Source organism: Amphiura filiformis, chromosome 19, assembly GCF_039555335.1.
Source record: "Amphiura filiformis chromosome 19, Afil_fr2py, whole genome shotgun sequence".
NCBI classification, from domain to species: Eukaryota; Metazoa; Echinodermata; class Ophiuroidea; order Amphilepidida; family Amphiuridae; genus Amphiura; species Amphiura filiformis.
The window spans coordinates 25,428,276-25,444,165 of NC_092646.1; the positions used below are offsets into that span (position 1 = coordinate 25,428,276).

General features: G+C 37.9%; 1 protein-coding gene across 1 annotated transcript; it reads right to left on the reverse strand.

Moving 5' to 3' along the window:
* Positions 1-324: 324 nt before the first annotated feature.
* LOC140140463 (neuronal acetylcholine receptor subunit alpha-10-like) lies at positions 325-14,023 on the reverse strand. The gene is made up of 7 exons (XM_072162223.1): positions 13,963-14,023; positions 13,514-13,662; positions 12,869-12,913; positions 6,567-6,676; positions 5,864-6,088; positions 1,271-1,584; positions 325-806 (listed from the first exon to the last, which is right to left on the reverse strand). The coding sequence occupies exons 1-7, from the start codon at positions 14,021-14,023 to the stop codon at positions 325-327; spliced, it is 1,386 nt and encodes a 461-aa protein (XP_072018324.1).
* Between the last annotated feature and the right edge of the window lie 1,867 nt (positions 14,024-15,890).

Genomic DNA, 15,890 nt, shown 5'->3' on the forward strand with positions numbered 1-15,890 from the left:
TTGCAATCTACCGTGACAGTTCGTCTCACACCACATAACCCTGCACTACGATCAAATAGGTTGATGACAACATTTGATTGAATGGACTGCACTCCGCCATAACTACGGTGAAGGACACCGGCTCAAATCCTTTGTTTGGAGCCAATCGATAATTTCATGCAGGGCCTCTATAATGGTATCAAACACATTTTAATGACCGTAAAAAGGAAAATCCACAGGGAATGCACAGGTATAACTACCCTTTGGTAACATTTGGGTAACTACCAGTTTTCTTCAAGATCACGTTTTACTGCGTCATATTCTTCCTCACTTCCTATCACAACCTTAACTGTTATACACACAGTACATACAATCGATCATGTACAAACTGAAAGTGTTGAGCAACAGACGATCAGCAACGATAGAAACACGCCGCCATTGCATTTGTTCAAATGTTTGGGCATTCCTATTGGTCAAATCCGTCTTCATGAAATTTTCTAATTTGTCTAAGCGCTCTTCTAAGATGAAGGTGATGTTATTAATAGTGCCATTCGATGATACTTGGTTTGCACTATTCGCATGAAGCTCTTCTACACCACTTTCGAACGATTTCCTCGAATTTGGATTCGCAATTTGAAACGTTTTAATTCCGTCCGTGTTGTCTTCAATTGCATCTGGCGATAGGCATAACACACGGGGTAAGAAGTGAAGAAACACACGTTTCACCCATCGAGGAACAGGCTGGGATAAAGCACTCATATGCATGACGATGCCAGTTGCTATCACCGAGACACACACCATGACTATCATACACAAGAAATAGGTTCCTACAAAAATAATAAAAGAGTAGGTTCTTACAAAAAATAATAACGCTCTTAGGATGACAACTTAACAAGTTGGTCCATTACTCATAGCATGCTTAGTTAGCAGGGCTTGAAGTTGAAACACAGTTGGCTCGGACAGGCTACTTGACCGGATATTAAGTTGTAAATGTAGTACATCACAAGAACAATACATACATTAGTGACATTTGCACTTGCTATAATGGCAATTTCTTGAACGTTTTACATGTCTTGTTCTTGAGGTATGGTCTTTATCATAAGCAGCACATTAGGTAAAGAGCATTTGGACCTTACCATTCTGGGTTTTTCTTGAGAGAAACAATATTCGCTCATTTCCATGGCTTGGTACTGATGTGACATTTTGTACAAAATGTTCATCATATTTTGTTGGCTTTTACAATGTGCTTTATTGTATAATTTATACTGTCCCGTTAGTATATCATACATACCAATGAGAGGAGGATCATCTGAGGTTGGCGGTATGTTCCCAGCAATAATTTGTTGGAACACTATCAAAGCCAATAAATTGGTGACAGAGTATGTCAGCTTCTCTCCGCAATCAGGAGGCAGATAAAATACCACAAGTGATAGTATTGATAGCGCCAAACACGGCAATATCATGTAGTAAATGTAGAAGGCAGAGTGATGTTTGAATACCAGGATGTAGCGTACTTCAGGGTACGGTTCTGGGCAACATAAGTATGTAGTTACCACTCGTTTGGTACGAGCTGCTACCATGTCCCAGACTCCATTGGATAAGAACCTGTAGACGTAACATACGATAGTCATTCAATAAGTTCTACATCAGCTCTTAGAACATTGGTTCTGTAAATGGTACTGTAAACGTTCGTTTTGAACAATTCCAGTCCAAAATGATGTTGATCTACTCACATTTTCAGTGACGTTTCGCCACTACACTAGTGGTTTCTTCAGACTGCAACTCATCACATCTTGACTGCTTCCTTTATAGTCAACAGGAGCCGTAGAAGGCGTGATGAGTTGGTCAAAGATATTGTTGAGTGAATAGGCCCCTCGTCCTTGTTTAGAGTGTCTTTTCCTTTTCGGCGTATCCAGATCTTTTAGCCATCTGGTGGTCTTGTTAGCTTCCCTGTCGATAACTTTCGAGTCCTCCCAATTAACTGATGGAATGATTAGGAGAAGCTACGTGATCGGTGATAGCTGACTTGTGAATGTCTGTGATAGATGATTTTCGGCTAGCTCGAGTATATGGTTTGCTTTCAAGTTTCTCCACTTCTTTTTGGTGTTCTTTCAAGCGAAGGGACGGCCGCTTCTCCAATATATGAACTAGCACAGTCTCCGCAGTGGATTTCATAAATCGCCTCCGCTTTTTGTTGAGGGAGGAGTTTGTCCTTGGGATGAACGAGCATGCTACGTATTTTACGGAGTGGTTTCATACCAGTTGCGAAGTCATGTTTAAAAATAAAAAACTCGCGAGACTCGGTAAGGCCCTCTATAAAAGGACCTACAACCATGCCTTTTGACTTTTCACCGTCATCTTTTTGCTTAGAGGTAGGCTTTGTCTTAAGAGTAGCTCTGTCTTGTTTTTGGAAATAGCTTTCTGCTCATCAAGCCACTCCATAGATGTTGCAAGCGAGGGGGCTATAAAGGGGACTACCCATGGCCATGCCGAAACGTTGGCGATAGATTTGACCTGAGTAACTAAAATATGCGACCGTAGCAAGGCAAAATTTGGTAAGTTTTATTATGTCGTCGATGGAGAGGAGAGTTCTGTTTTTAAGATCTTTATCCTCATTCAGTCTTTCTCTGAGCACATGAAGAGTGAGATCAATAGGGGTACTCGTGAAAAGCGCCACCACATCGTGCGAGTTAAGGATCTCATCTTCCTCAAGGGTTACATCTTTCAGATCTTCCACTAGAGTTTTTGAGTTCAGAACATGGTGCTCGGATTGGCCAACAATAGGACTCAAAATATCAGCAAGGGACTTGGCCACGTTGTAACCGATTGAGCCTGTAAAGGCTAGGTCGAAGCGGAGTACCGCCTTTATGAATATTGGGGCTACCATAAATTCGAGGTACATTTTCCGAGGTTGGGTACAGAAACTGCTTGTCCGCTTTCTTGATCTTATCTTCTTTTTCTAGCCTATGTGAAATTGAAACCAGTTCTCTTTTTTGTTTTGGCGTGGGATCACGATCTAATTTTTCATAAGTCTTTGAGTCGCTAAGGAGGGTGCACATTTTTTGTTGGTAACTCTGTTTTGTCCATGACAACTGTTGCCCGTCCTTTATCAGCCCCCAGGACCATGATAGAATCCTGTTTTTGAAGCCGGTTAATCGCGACTTTACTGATATTTGAGGAGGTAATTTCGCGGATTTTAATGTTCCTACAATCTCCGCACGTAATTGTGCTGCTTCAGGTTTGGGAAGCTTCCAACATGCTTTCTCACACGCAACGATATGCTCATCAACAATGGACGAGTGATTTAAATTATCGGGACATACCGCGTATCCAAGAACGCGCATTAAAACACTCTATTTTGATCTTCTGACAGTTTTTTTTTTTACTTTTGACCCATCGCTTTAGCTGAGTGCCACTCATGTTCCGTTCCGCATGAGAATTGTTCTTATTTACATTGTTGGTCACCGAATTCCCCTACTTTTTCGCAAGTTCTTTCAACTTCCGCTTGTCACGGGCGCTGACATGTTGGAATTCATTCTCGCGAGAGAGAGGCTACGACCACGTAGCTTCTTCTAATCATTCCATCAATTGGGACTGAGGACTCAAAAGTTATCGACAGGGAAGCTGACAAGACCACCAGATGGCTAAAATAGGCTATCTGGATACGCCGAAAAGGAAAAGACACTCTAAACAAGGACGAGGGGGCCTATATTCACTCAACAACATCTTTGACCAACTCATCACGCCCTCTACGGTTCCTGTTGACTATAAAAGGAAGCAATTAAGATGTGATGAGTTGCAGTCTGAAGAAACCACTAGTGTAATGGTGAAACGTCACTGAAAATGCCGAGTAGATGGAATTGTTCGAAACGAACCATGTTTACAGTTCAATCCAACATTCCAAATGAACTTGTTAAAAGATCTGTAAATGGTAGCTTCTTCAAACTTAGCATGATTATACATTGGAATCTTAACTATAAATGGAGGCAAATGTACACATTTAATACCTTTTTCAGATATTTGTATGTGACCTCGGAACCAGAATAAGATTTCGTACAATGGAATCATTGAGTGTCTTGAGTTGTAGCTCAGACTCACCAGGTCCATCAAAGTTCATCACCATTACTTACTTTACTTTTGTCCTCCGCTTATTCCTCTCAGAGTCGCGGGGAAATGATGGGACGTCTGTCTTGGGCTGCATGGGTAGCATCTGTCAGGTTGGTATTGTGCCTTGTCAGGATTTTCTTGACCCCCTCAATCCATCTTCTTCTTGGCCTTCCGACAGGTTTGGTACCGGACAGTTTGCTGTTGTAGGACCGCAGGGCTGGTTGATTTGTGGGCATGCGCATAAGATGACCAAACCATTTGATGCGATGGCTTTCAATCTGGTCTAGCATAGGCTTGGTGCCAACCATGTCTCTGATGACTTCATTCCTAATTTTGTCCCGTCGTGTCTTGTTTACAGCTTTTCGTAGGCATTTCATTTCACAGGTGGTGATCTTCTGTTCAGTCTTTTGTTCATAGCCCATGTTTGTGCCTGGTAGCAGAGAGTCGGGGTATAGATTGCGTTGATGATTGTTCTTTTTGCATCCATTGGCACAGCTGGGTGGGAAAGTATAGGCCCAAGCATGAAGGTGATGTTGTTTGCTTTCTGGCATCTGGTTTCAATTTCTCGGTCTATCTTCCCGTCTTCAGTAAAGATGCTGCCCAGATACTTAAACTCCTTTGATTGCTGGAGGGTTGTGTTGTCAATCTTGATGTCCAAGGTCTTTTGGGATCGGCTGATCAGCATGGTTTCTGTCTTTGGGATGCTTATGCTCATGCCATACTTTTGGCAGGTTGCGTGCAGTCTGTTGGTGTGGTTTTGTAAGCTAAGGCTGTCTTGGTGGATGAGACATTGATCATCTGCAAACAGTAGTTCATTGAGAGCTTCTTCATCTAGATTTGCTTCTTGGGTGATCCTGTCCATAAAAATGAGGAACAGGAGAGGCGAGAGGACACATCCTTGTCGGACACCTGACTTCACAGGAAACCACTTGGTGAGTCCGGTCCTTGTCCTGACAGTACAGAGGCTGCCCCTGTCTCTAATTGATCTCCCATTTATACCCCTATTTGATCTGGTCACAAAAGTCACTTAAATATCACAAACTTTAACAGGCCTGTACATGAGGTACACAAAAGATTGAGAAGTATTATTTGCATCTGAAAGTGTATTAATTTTTTTTTGACTAATTAGTCAGAATTTATGAATGCTTAATAGCTCTTAATTTATATTGAATATTGTTAATACAGACAACGATTCATATGTTATCACAGTTAACAATAGTCATTTAATTGGTAACATCAATAATTATGATCGACTAAAGCAATATATGTTTCTATTGCCTAAGATTCCCATGTCAGTGTGGTGCACTACAAGGTATTTCTTGTGTTTATTCTAAGTGGCTTCTATAATTAAAGACAGAGATAAAAACAATTTATCGCGTCTGATGTCACTGTCAATTACGATCCTTGATTGGTTTACACAGGTTAATCAGCGCGTAAAAGGAAGACCGAGTGCTGATCGGAGAAAAGGAATAGCAGCAAATGGCGAAAAGTCCGTACTTTTACAAGGCAAAAAGCAGCTTTTCTAGGCATTGTGGACATGGTGCCTTCACCAAAGAAAGTTTCCTACTATAAATACCTACATTTTGAGATGGTTTGCATGTCGAAAGGTGCAAAATTAACAATAAGACGCCCGGTTATAAATCCGCGTTCAGCAAGTCATCATCACGACACAAACCGTGCTCAAACAGGTGACGTCAGACGCGATAAATTGTCTTTATCTTTGTCTTTCATTATAAGTGCAAACATAGATTATGTATTCTACTGGGCTAAAGTTTACCTGGATGTATTAGCATCCAAGCTATGTTCAGGGTACAGATCAATTTCCAAACCGTCATGATTCCATGAAGAAAATGTAAGAATGCAAACCTGGACGTCAAACGGAAACCATCTAACATGAATTTTACAAGTTGAACGGTAAATAGCTAGGGCATACCACATTATTGTACCATCTGGATAGATGTTGGCGACAGTATCAGCTTTGTAGGCAACATCGATGTCAGCCCTGAATAATAATAAATAGACACGGCAGATTATTAGACACACACACATTTATATAGAAAAACTAATGAAGAAAGACTGATATTTGAACGAAAATGTTAAATATGTGTGTTTATATGTATAAGGAAGAAGAACAATGAGACAGAAGCTGATTATGTCAACAAAAAAAAGAGGGAAAAAATGAATGAACACATAGGTTTCAACAATCCAATAAGGGTATTTCAAACTACAACATGAACGCACGACCTTGGATACAATAATTAAAATACCAACCATGATGGTTGGATTCATCGCACAGTGTACGCAAAAAATCGTCACGCTATGCCAGGCTCTATTCATTCAATTGAAATATCTACTAGCTTCTACTGTAACTACCAATGTAAAGAGGCGCAGAATTTCTGAAATGAAAGGTGAGTGAAAAGCCCTTGAAATAAAAGGACTGTTCAAAATCAAATGGAAAAAAGGAAAATGCTATTACATACCTATCATACAAAGTTATGTCTGGCACCCATATCTTTGAAACAGGAACAGTGTGTCGTCTTATACCATTGTAATCCTTAGGATTCCATGTAAGGAACTCGTCAGTCCATGTCTATCAAGAAGAAGAAGAACAACTAGAAGGCTATATATTTGTACACAAATACGGCTATACCCGCATGTTATCGGTGTACCCAAACTTACAGTCCTTACTTGCTGAGGACTTAATATAAAGAAATTATAAAAAGTCGCCCAATTGGACGAAAAAATGTGTAAAAAGTGAAAGTCCAAGTCACAAGCTTTAATTTAATGTAGGTTGCACTCTCGTAGCACTTAAAATAAAGAAATTGTATAAAGTCCCCTCCCAGGGGAGGCGTCTCTCTTACTCTCCATAGGTTGCTGTTGTCAGTCTCTCTTATTCACAGTGAGGCTATGCAATATGATTAGGGGAAAACTATTCCAGAGGGAGTATGTAAATTAAATGGAATAGCAATTTCAGAGGGAGTATGTGAATTAAACGGAACAGCCTATGGGTATGTAATTTATCTGGAATAGCCTTAACGTTGATGTCATCTATATTATAATTAATTCTCTGTGGATCTGTTTAGTCCTACGTGTATGGAGTGGGTGTTAGTAACAATATAATTCTCAGGTGCAATCTGTGTACAATCTCTGAGCCCTGAAGCTGTTTAATTTGATGAGAAACGACCGGCCCTTTGTTTTAACATTTGCGGCCCTGGGGCCCATAGTATTTGACTTGTGAGCTGGGCACTGTAGCTGCTTTATTTACTGAGTAACGGCCGGCCCTATGTGTTAGCGTTTGGGGCCCTGGGGCCCATATTATGTGACATATGGGGCTCACATGTACATATAACAATGTAATTCTCAGGTGCAATCTGTGTACAAACTCTGAGCCCCAAGCTGCTTTATTTGATGAGAAACGCCGGCCCTTTGTTTTAACATTTGGGGCCCTGGGGCCCATAATATTTGACTTATGGGGCTCATTTACATATGTTGAAGTATAATTCTCAAGTGTTATCAGTACACTTAAGCTGGGCATTGTAGTTTCCCCCTATGATTAGGGGGAAACTATTCCAGAGGGAGTATGTAAATTAAATGGAACAGCCATTTCAGATGGAGTATGTAAATTAAACGGAACAGCCTTTTTTGGGGACATTTCAGAGGGAGTATGTAAATTAAATAGAACAGTCAATGGGTATGTAATTTAACTGGAACAGCCTTAACGCTTCACGCTGGTATTTCCAATTATGATAATACGATCTGTCTGTTTAGTCCTACGTGTGTGGGGTTGGATGGGTGTGTGGGTGTTAGTAACTGTTAGTAGCACTTAAAATAAAGAAATTATAAAAAGTCCCCTCCCCAGGGGAGTCGTCTCTCTTACTCTCCATAGGTTGCTGTTGTCAGTATCTCATACCCACAGTGAGGCTATGCAATATTATTAGGGGGAAACTATTCCAGAGGGAGTATGTAAATTAAATGGAACATCCATTTCAGAGGGAGTATGTAAATTAAATGGAACAGCCAATGGGTATGTAATTTAACTGGAACAGCCTTAACGCTTCACGCTGGTAGTTCCAATTATGATATAATACGATCTGTCTGTTTAGTCCTACGTGTGTGGGGTGGATGGGTGTGTGGGTGTTAGTAACAATATAATTCTCAGGTGCTATCTGTGTACATATTCTGAGCCCGGAAGCTGCTTTCTTTGATGAGAAACGGCCCGCCCTTTGTTTTAACATTTGGGGCCCTGGGGCCCATAATATTTGACTTATGAGACCCATGTACATAATTATGTTGAAGTATAATTCTGTAGTGCTATCAGTAGACTCAAGCTGGCCACTGTAGCTACTTTATTTACTGAGTAACGGCCGGCCCTATGTTTTAGAGTTTGGGGCCCTGGGGCTCATATGTACATATAACAATGTAATTCTCAGGTGCAATCTGTGTACAAACTCTGAGCCATAAAGCTGCTTTATATGATGAGAAACAGCAGGCCCTTTGTTTTAACATTTGGGGCCCTGGGGCCCAATATATATGACTTATGGGGCTCATGTACATATGTTAAAGTATGATTCTCAAGTGCTATCAGTAGACTCAAGCTGGGCATTGTAGCTGCTTTATTTACTGAGTAACGGCCGGCCCTATGTTTTAGCGTTTGGGGCTCTGGGGCCCATATTATGTGACATATGGGGGTTATATATACATATGACAGTATAATACTAAAAGACCTATCTGTGTACCAAATCTGAACCCTGTAGCTACTTTATTTGCTAAGAAAGAGCCGGCCCTTTGTTTTAACAGTAGGACCCCTGGGGGCCCCAGCCTTGTACATCTGGGGCCAAAATGGGCAAAAGGCACATCTACAACTTACCCAGCAAACACAAAACGTTTTCGACATCATTCGCAAAAGGTTATAAAAGGTTGTCAGAAAACGTTTAAATGTCGGGTTATATAAAGGGTATATTATGAGTATACAACGTTTTCATAACCTTAAAAACATTTTTTGATAATCTACTGCTCAGCAAACAAAAATGTTTTACAGAAAACGTTTAAATGTCGGGTTATATAAAGGGTATAAAAACGTTTTAATAACATTCCAAAAACATTCTTGAAAAATTGATACAAAACATTCTAAACAGAATGTTATTTTGGGGAGTTGAAAAAATATTTTGCGAAAAATGTTTGCCCAAAATATTTTCAATAACGTTTTAAAACGTTTTCATGACCTTTATATAACCCGACATTTAAATGTTATTAAAAGGTTTTGAAAAAAACATTTTAAGAACATTTCTGTGTTTACTGGGTTCAAATATTTTAACATAATGTTATTTAAGTATTGACACAATATTTGGCAAAAATGTTTGCAACAATAGTTTACAATAACATTTTTGAAAACATTTAAAAATATTGTTGTAGTGTGTTTTCATACAAAACGTTTTAAAACGTTATCATGACCTTTATATAACCCGACATTTTAATGTTATTAAAACGTTTTTACCTAAACCAAAAGCCAAAATATAACTTATTTAAAACGTTTTTAAAACGTTTTTGTGTTTGCTGGGTAGGGCCCATACATATGCCACATATGAGCCCTAGTGTTCTTGTACTTTTAGAGCTAGGCTTGTCAATCTGATGCACCATATTTTAACATTTGGGCCCCTGGGGCCCATAATATATAACATATGGGGCTCTTGTATATTTGTAAATATAGAGTACCCCTAGGGCTATCAGTGTACCAACTCAGGGCCCTGAGGCTGCTTCATTTTATGAGAAATGGCGTGCTTTGTATTTTCACATTTGGGCCCCTGGGGCCCGTGACCTTTGACCTCTGGGGCCAAAATGGGCAAAAGGCACTTCTACGGGGTAGGGCCCATAAGTGTACCACATATGGGCCCCAGGGCCTTTGTAGTTTTAGCGCTAGCCTTGACAGAATGATGTGTTTGATGGAGGAGAAGAAGAAACCACAGGATGGCAATATACCCGTCCATGCTTCGCATGCGGGTATAAAAAGAAAGAAGAAGGTCATGTACATCCGAATTGGACGTCAATATCAATAGCGTTTCTATTCATCGTTATGTATTCTTCTCCTGTGCATTATTTTCGCGAACAACCCTTAATAGCCCAAATTATATAAACCTGCACGCTAAACAATGCATTATCTAAAACCCGCACGCTAAACAATAGATTTTAGATAATACGTACGCGTGCACGCTCAAATACTAGAAATACTACTTTAACATAACTATAAACTTATCTGTCGATATCTCTCTCTTTCTCTCTCTCAAAAAAGTACGAATATACATTCTGTGGTGTTAAAATAATTATAGGTTATGGCATTTTTCATGCGCACGATGTAAATCATAGGTTACAAACTGTGTTCTATTTTGCAACTATCATTGCCATAAATTATGATTAATGAACTCAAATAATCAAACATCAAATGAGAATAATCGAGCTTCTATTAATTAAAAATGGCTAAAAATAGATGGACAATATACAAGATGACACCATTCCAAAATATTCAGCATTTTACAAATGAAATACATGTAGGCCTATATTTAAAATAACATAAACACGCCCGGGAAATACACACTAGCGCATAATATCATGATCATACTTTATAATACTGTATAAATTGTAAAATTCCACTGTCGTGTGTTTTAATATAAGTAGATTTTAAAGTTCAAATTATAGAACAATAAAGTCCAGTTGATATTGATATATACGTTTATTCTCTCATCTCCATTCACCGTCATTCTAGTGGGACGCCAAAATCGATCGTTTCCAGGTCAACTGGTTCATGCTCTCTGTGTTCGGAACCACGATCAAAATTGGTTACAAACCATGCGTGAATAAGTTACTAAAGTTTGACGTAAGGCGCAATCGATACCAACTTATACAGTGATTGATTTTCTTGACCAGTTAAATGCTACCTGGTCAGTGCCCTGACGGTGTTTTTAAAATTTAAGATAATTTCTCTAATATTCAAACTAATATAATGAATGCAGCAATTAATATTGCCTATTGTTTTAATACACTAAAAGTATATGACGCATAATGTATGACGCATAATGTACTCATGCAAATGCATTCGTCAAGATAATCGCACTTGCCATGGAGTTATTGCATTTAGCAATCGAGCCTATCGGCTCTCGAGCTAAATGCAATAACTCCACAGCGCGTGCGATTATCTTGACGAATGCATTGCACTCAGTTCATTTCAAAAGGCGCTAAATCCACTTTTGGAAAAAATTGAGTTATTGGTACCAATGTATAGTGTTACATCATAAGTTTCACGGAATCAAACTATTTTTTCCAAAAGGAGCTCAATCCCATTACAGGGTGGGCCAGAAATTTGACTTTTTTTCCAAAAGGCGCTAAATCCATTTCAGTTTGTTTCCAAAAGGCGCTAAATCCATCCGACCAATCACCGTGCTCGGTAGGGAATTAAAGACTAAAATTGCATAGGACTATTCTCCTGTTGACAAGGCAACTATTGATCAAAATTTAAATCACAAAAGTTTAGAATTTCAACTTGTACAAACACTAGTACACCCCTAGCAAGCACAGACGACACTTTACGTGCAAAATGGAATGATTTGACAGAATTTTGGTTGTAAATTTTTTTTTTTAATTTGCAAATTTTTTTCACATTTTCAAGCTTTTAGTGAATAAATATCATTACATTGTTGAAATAAAGTGCAGATTGCTTTATAAAAAAATATTTGTGGGTATTTTGTTTAATATTGCAAATTATTTTGAATATCATTGAATATTTTGTTTCCAAAAGGCGCTAAATCCACGGTTATTGGATATTTTGTTTCCAAAAGGCGCTAAATCCACTTCAAGCTGTTTAATAAAAGAATACTTACAATTAAACATTATAATCAGGATCTCAAAAATAGGTGTTTTTGTAGTTACTGACATGAGAACTAACATTTAAAACCAAAAATAAATGAATAAATACCAATAAGGCTTTTAATTTAAAAAATGATGATTTTCTCCTATTTCACTAATATGGATTTAGCGCCTTTTGGAAACAAGCTCGCAATTACCCAAACTTTTGGGCTTCATAACTGCTTAATTGTTGGTCTAAAGTATATAAAAGGCATATTTAGAATGGCAAGGACTTGATAAATTCATTTGTGAGGTCATATTTGGGCAAAAAAAATGCAAGAAACCATTTTTTTTGCCCGAATTATCTTGAGTCAATTTTTTTTATTAACTTGTAAAAACTAGATAAAAATATCTAGGACCTTTTTTTTTAAACTTGACAAACCTTGAGACATTTGCACCAAAAATGGTTTTAAAATGCTATATTTTGCCCCCAAATCATAAGAAAAGCCTGATTTTCGCCCAAATTTCGTAAAATTTTAGTGAAGTTGATGATCAAAATTTTTAAAAAAATTAAAAACGGGTCCTGAATTTTTTATCTACTATTTAAAAATTAATAGAATTTGTTTAACCCCAGAATTTTGTTTGTTTACATGTGGTCCGTAAAAAATGTGGGCTACAAAATCTGTTTGGTTTGGGGGGATTTTCTCTAAAATGAGCATTTTTGCCCAAATTTGACCTCACAGGTGAATTCATCAATTCTTTGCCATTCTAAATATGTATACTTCGATAAACTTTAGACCAATAACCAATAATTTAGCAGTTATGAGGCCTAAAAGTTTACATAATTCCACGGTTAAGACCACCCTTACGGACTGTTTTCTTATCATTAATTAACTATTCTTAATTATTGACAATGAATTAAGATATTACAAAGAATGGTAAACCTTACCAGTTTGGACCAGGTCTGAATTGAAAACACTTGTTCACGAGTATTCTTTAAAGAGAAATGAAAAATGAAATTAGCAAAGACGACACATAAAATTTGCCTAAAATATAACGATCAAGACTTTATGATTGCACCATGACACAATCAGTTTATATTACAATGTTGATGAAATTAAACACAAAGAATTAAACCAATGTAGAAATATATTGTCGTACTTGACATTTTAAGAAAATGAAATAATACAGGATGTCCCCCGGGGGTGTCCCCCCAAAATGAGGCCCTCATTGCGCCCTCTTTTTCTCCTATTTCAGAAAAGTATATGTTGGTATGTAAAGAAGCCTTTACCCGTTAGCTTTAATAAACCGAAACAATTATTTCAATCGGCTCATAACTTTTGAAGATATGCCCTTTTAAAGAAAATGTATTCGTTTTACACTCTGTCCACGGAGGAGGTTTGGCTACTTCAAAGATTGAAAAGGGCATATACCATGCATGAATATAAAACAATCCTCGATGATAACTTTACAAAATAACAACTTTATTTCAGGGAATGGGCTTTACCGGTGGGCTTATGGGTTATGGATTTTGTTAAGTGTCATTAATTTGGGCGAAATTGATATTGTTTTTACATTCTGTAAAAGTACTTACCATGGTTAGTAGATCACAAAATTTCAATCGCAAGATGACTTTTGTTGCTGTAGAGCTGTTGTGCACAGGACGAAATTCGTTGCTGTGATCAGCAAACAGTTGCTGATGTAGTCTTTTGACACCAACCGTTTGGTTTTGATAGGCATATGCTACAACCAAACAAAATGTGTCAAACATGTGGTGTCAAAAATATTTACATGAAAAAGCTCCTGTATGCACTGTATGCGAACCTCAAAACTCGGGAGAATAAAAACACAGATTATAAGTGCAATGGGAGCAAAAATAGTATGATACTAATAATAATGATGATGGTGATGATTATAATATGATGATAATAATGATAATAATCATAGTAACTATGATTTGATAAAACGATGCCATATTACATTTGGTAGTGTCAGACGAAAAACCTGTCATTTAAATTAGAACCTTTTAGGCAAAATACCTACCATTGTAAAACGACAGAAGAATTACTGTAAGTAGTTGGAGATGGCTTCCGTCAAACTCCATAGTCCCAAATGGCAATATTATTTCAAACCATCACATTCACATATTGCATGCAGTTATCATAATTTTTAAGTGATTGTAAGTGTGTGTCATAGCGATTGTGTTCTGAAATTCGGAATGAATTGTTTCTTTATCATTTTGGGAAAAAGGCGAGCCAGTCAATAATATTAAGAATAATTGCTCACGTATGAATGATAAATTTTGTTAACTTGAAAGCTGTTATTAATGTTTCCACATTAGATAGCACGTCACTAGCTATAGGGATCCTTCCAGAATAACAAAAGGATGCCGTTGACAATGGCAACCAAGATTACTAAAAAGTATAAATAATTTATTACTCTAATGGAAGCTATAAAAAACTGATGCATCAAACATTAAGTGAGCTTTATATCATCAATGTATTTCTTAGTCATTATTCATAATATATTCATAACTAGGAAAACTGTATTTGAAGCAATATAAATCGAGTCAAGCATACGTATTCAATTCTGGCGATTCACAATGCGATGCGCCACCAGGCGCCAGTGGTTGCTCTTGCTAGTCCATGCAATTTTTGACCTTCAGAGTCGACATCGCCATTCTAGCCACCATTGAATTTTCATGTGAGTGTGATAATAATAATATTGAAAAAAGCTCCACAAAGGATTCTGTGTGTCTATAGAAAATGGATCCACTATATATATATTTAATTGTAAATTACTGTTTTGCTGCGCATTCCCCTGTAACATCGTTATACATTTAAACATACAATGACATTATCCTGTATTGTATTCTTAATTTATGCGGGCTTTGGATGACAACATTTTCCAATATGCACTACGTATTTTGACCTCTCCTCAAGCAAATGCTGGAGACGCATCGTATTGTAAATTGACCAAATTAAATGAATCTTCCCCCGTATCATGCCTTTCTTTGTCATAATTCATAATGTTATGCAGGGTGATTCAAAATGAAGTATACTCATGTCTGTTGCGCTTTTGTACGAAATCTAGAAGAAATACGCTGTAAATGAAACTATCATCGAAAAGAGCAGATTCTGAACGTCTAGAATAAAAAAGAATTGTTGTATTTGCTTTCACCAACCCCGAATTATACTTATTTGAATTAAAAGTAACCATTTTTTATAGCTGCACACAGCTACCATGCACGTAGTGTACCCGGGTAGTGTATTGATTGGTGTGATGCTATTTCAAAAGCAAAATCCACGATGGTGCTGCTGTTTTTAGGGATACTTCTTCGTATAACCACAATGACTCTTATAACCAGTGGAGTAGCCAGGAGTTTGGAACCGAGGGGGCACAACTTGTAAATGTACCGACGGAAATATTTTTTGCCGACGGAAGTTGAGATTTGTTGACCCAATTTTTTTTTTGCATGGTTTGAAAAAGTGAAGAGCAAAAAAAAAAAAAAAAAAAGAAAGGATATTAGGCGGTACCAACATAAAAACACACAATTTTTATGTAAAATTCAATTTCGTTAACCATTTTTCATCATTTTTTTTAAATTCTCCCCTTTTTTCTTTCACCGTGGGTATAAAATAGTCTATTGTTAACACCAACGCCTTCAGTCTACCGCCGGTCTTACATGAACCGACGGTCATGACGAGCGGGGGGCACCGGCCCCCTGCCCCCCCCACCACCACCACCACTGGCTACGCCACTGCTTATAACTCGTGTAATTGATAGTCTTCCGGGTGGTCCGACTGAAATTGCTTGGGAAATGTTGCTTCTCTGATCTTTGGGTGTATTTGCAAAGCATGCCGAACGATAGCTAACACTTCCCACTAAAAACCTTTTTTTTTAATTCCGTCAACAGATGACGCAATTCAATGTTTATAGCAAGGCAAATGTGGTAAAAATCTATTGAAAAC

Bases quoted from the DNA above. Each gene is read 5' to 3' on its own strand.
- LOC140140463 (XM_072162223.1), bottom strand. From the start codon at position 14,023: ATGGAGTTTGACGGAAGCCATCTCCAACTACTTACAGTAATTCTTCTG. The intron at 12,914-13,513 runs GTAAGTACTTTT...TTCTCTTTAAAG, and splicing joins TTTGTGATCTACTAACCATG to AATACTCGTGAACAAGTGTT. The intron at 807-1,270 runs GTATGTATGATA...TTATTTTTGTAG, and splicing joins AGATGATCCTCCTCTCATTG to GAACCTATTTCTTGTGTATG.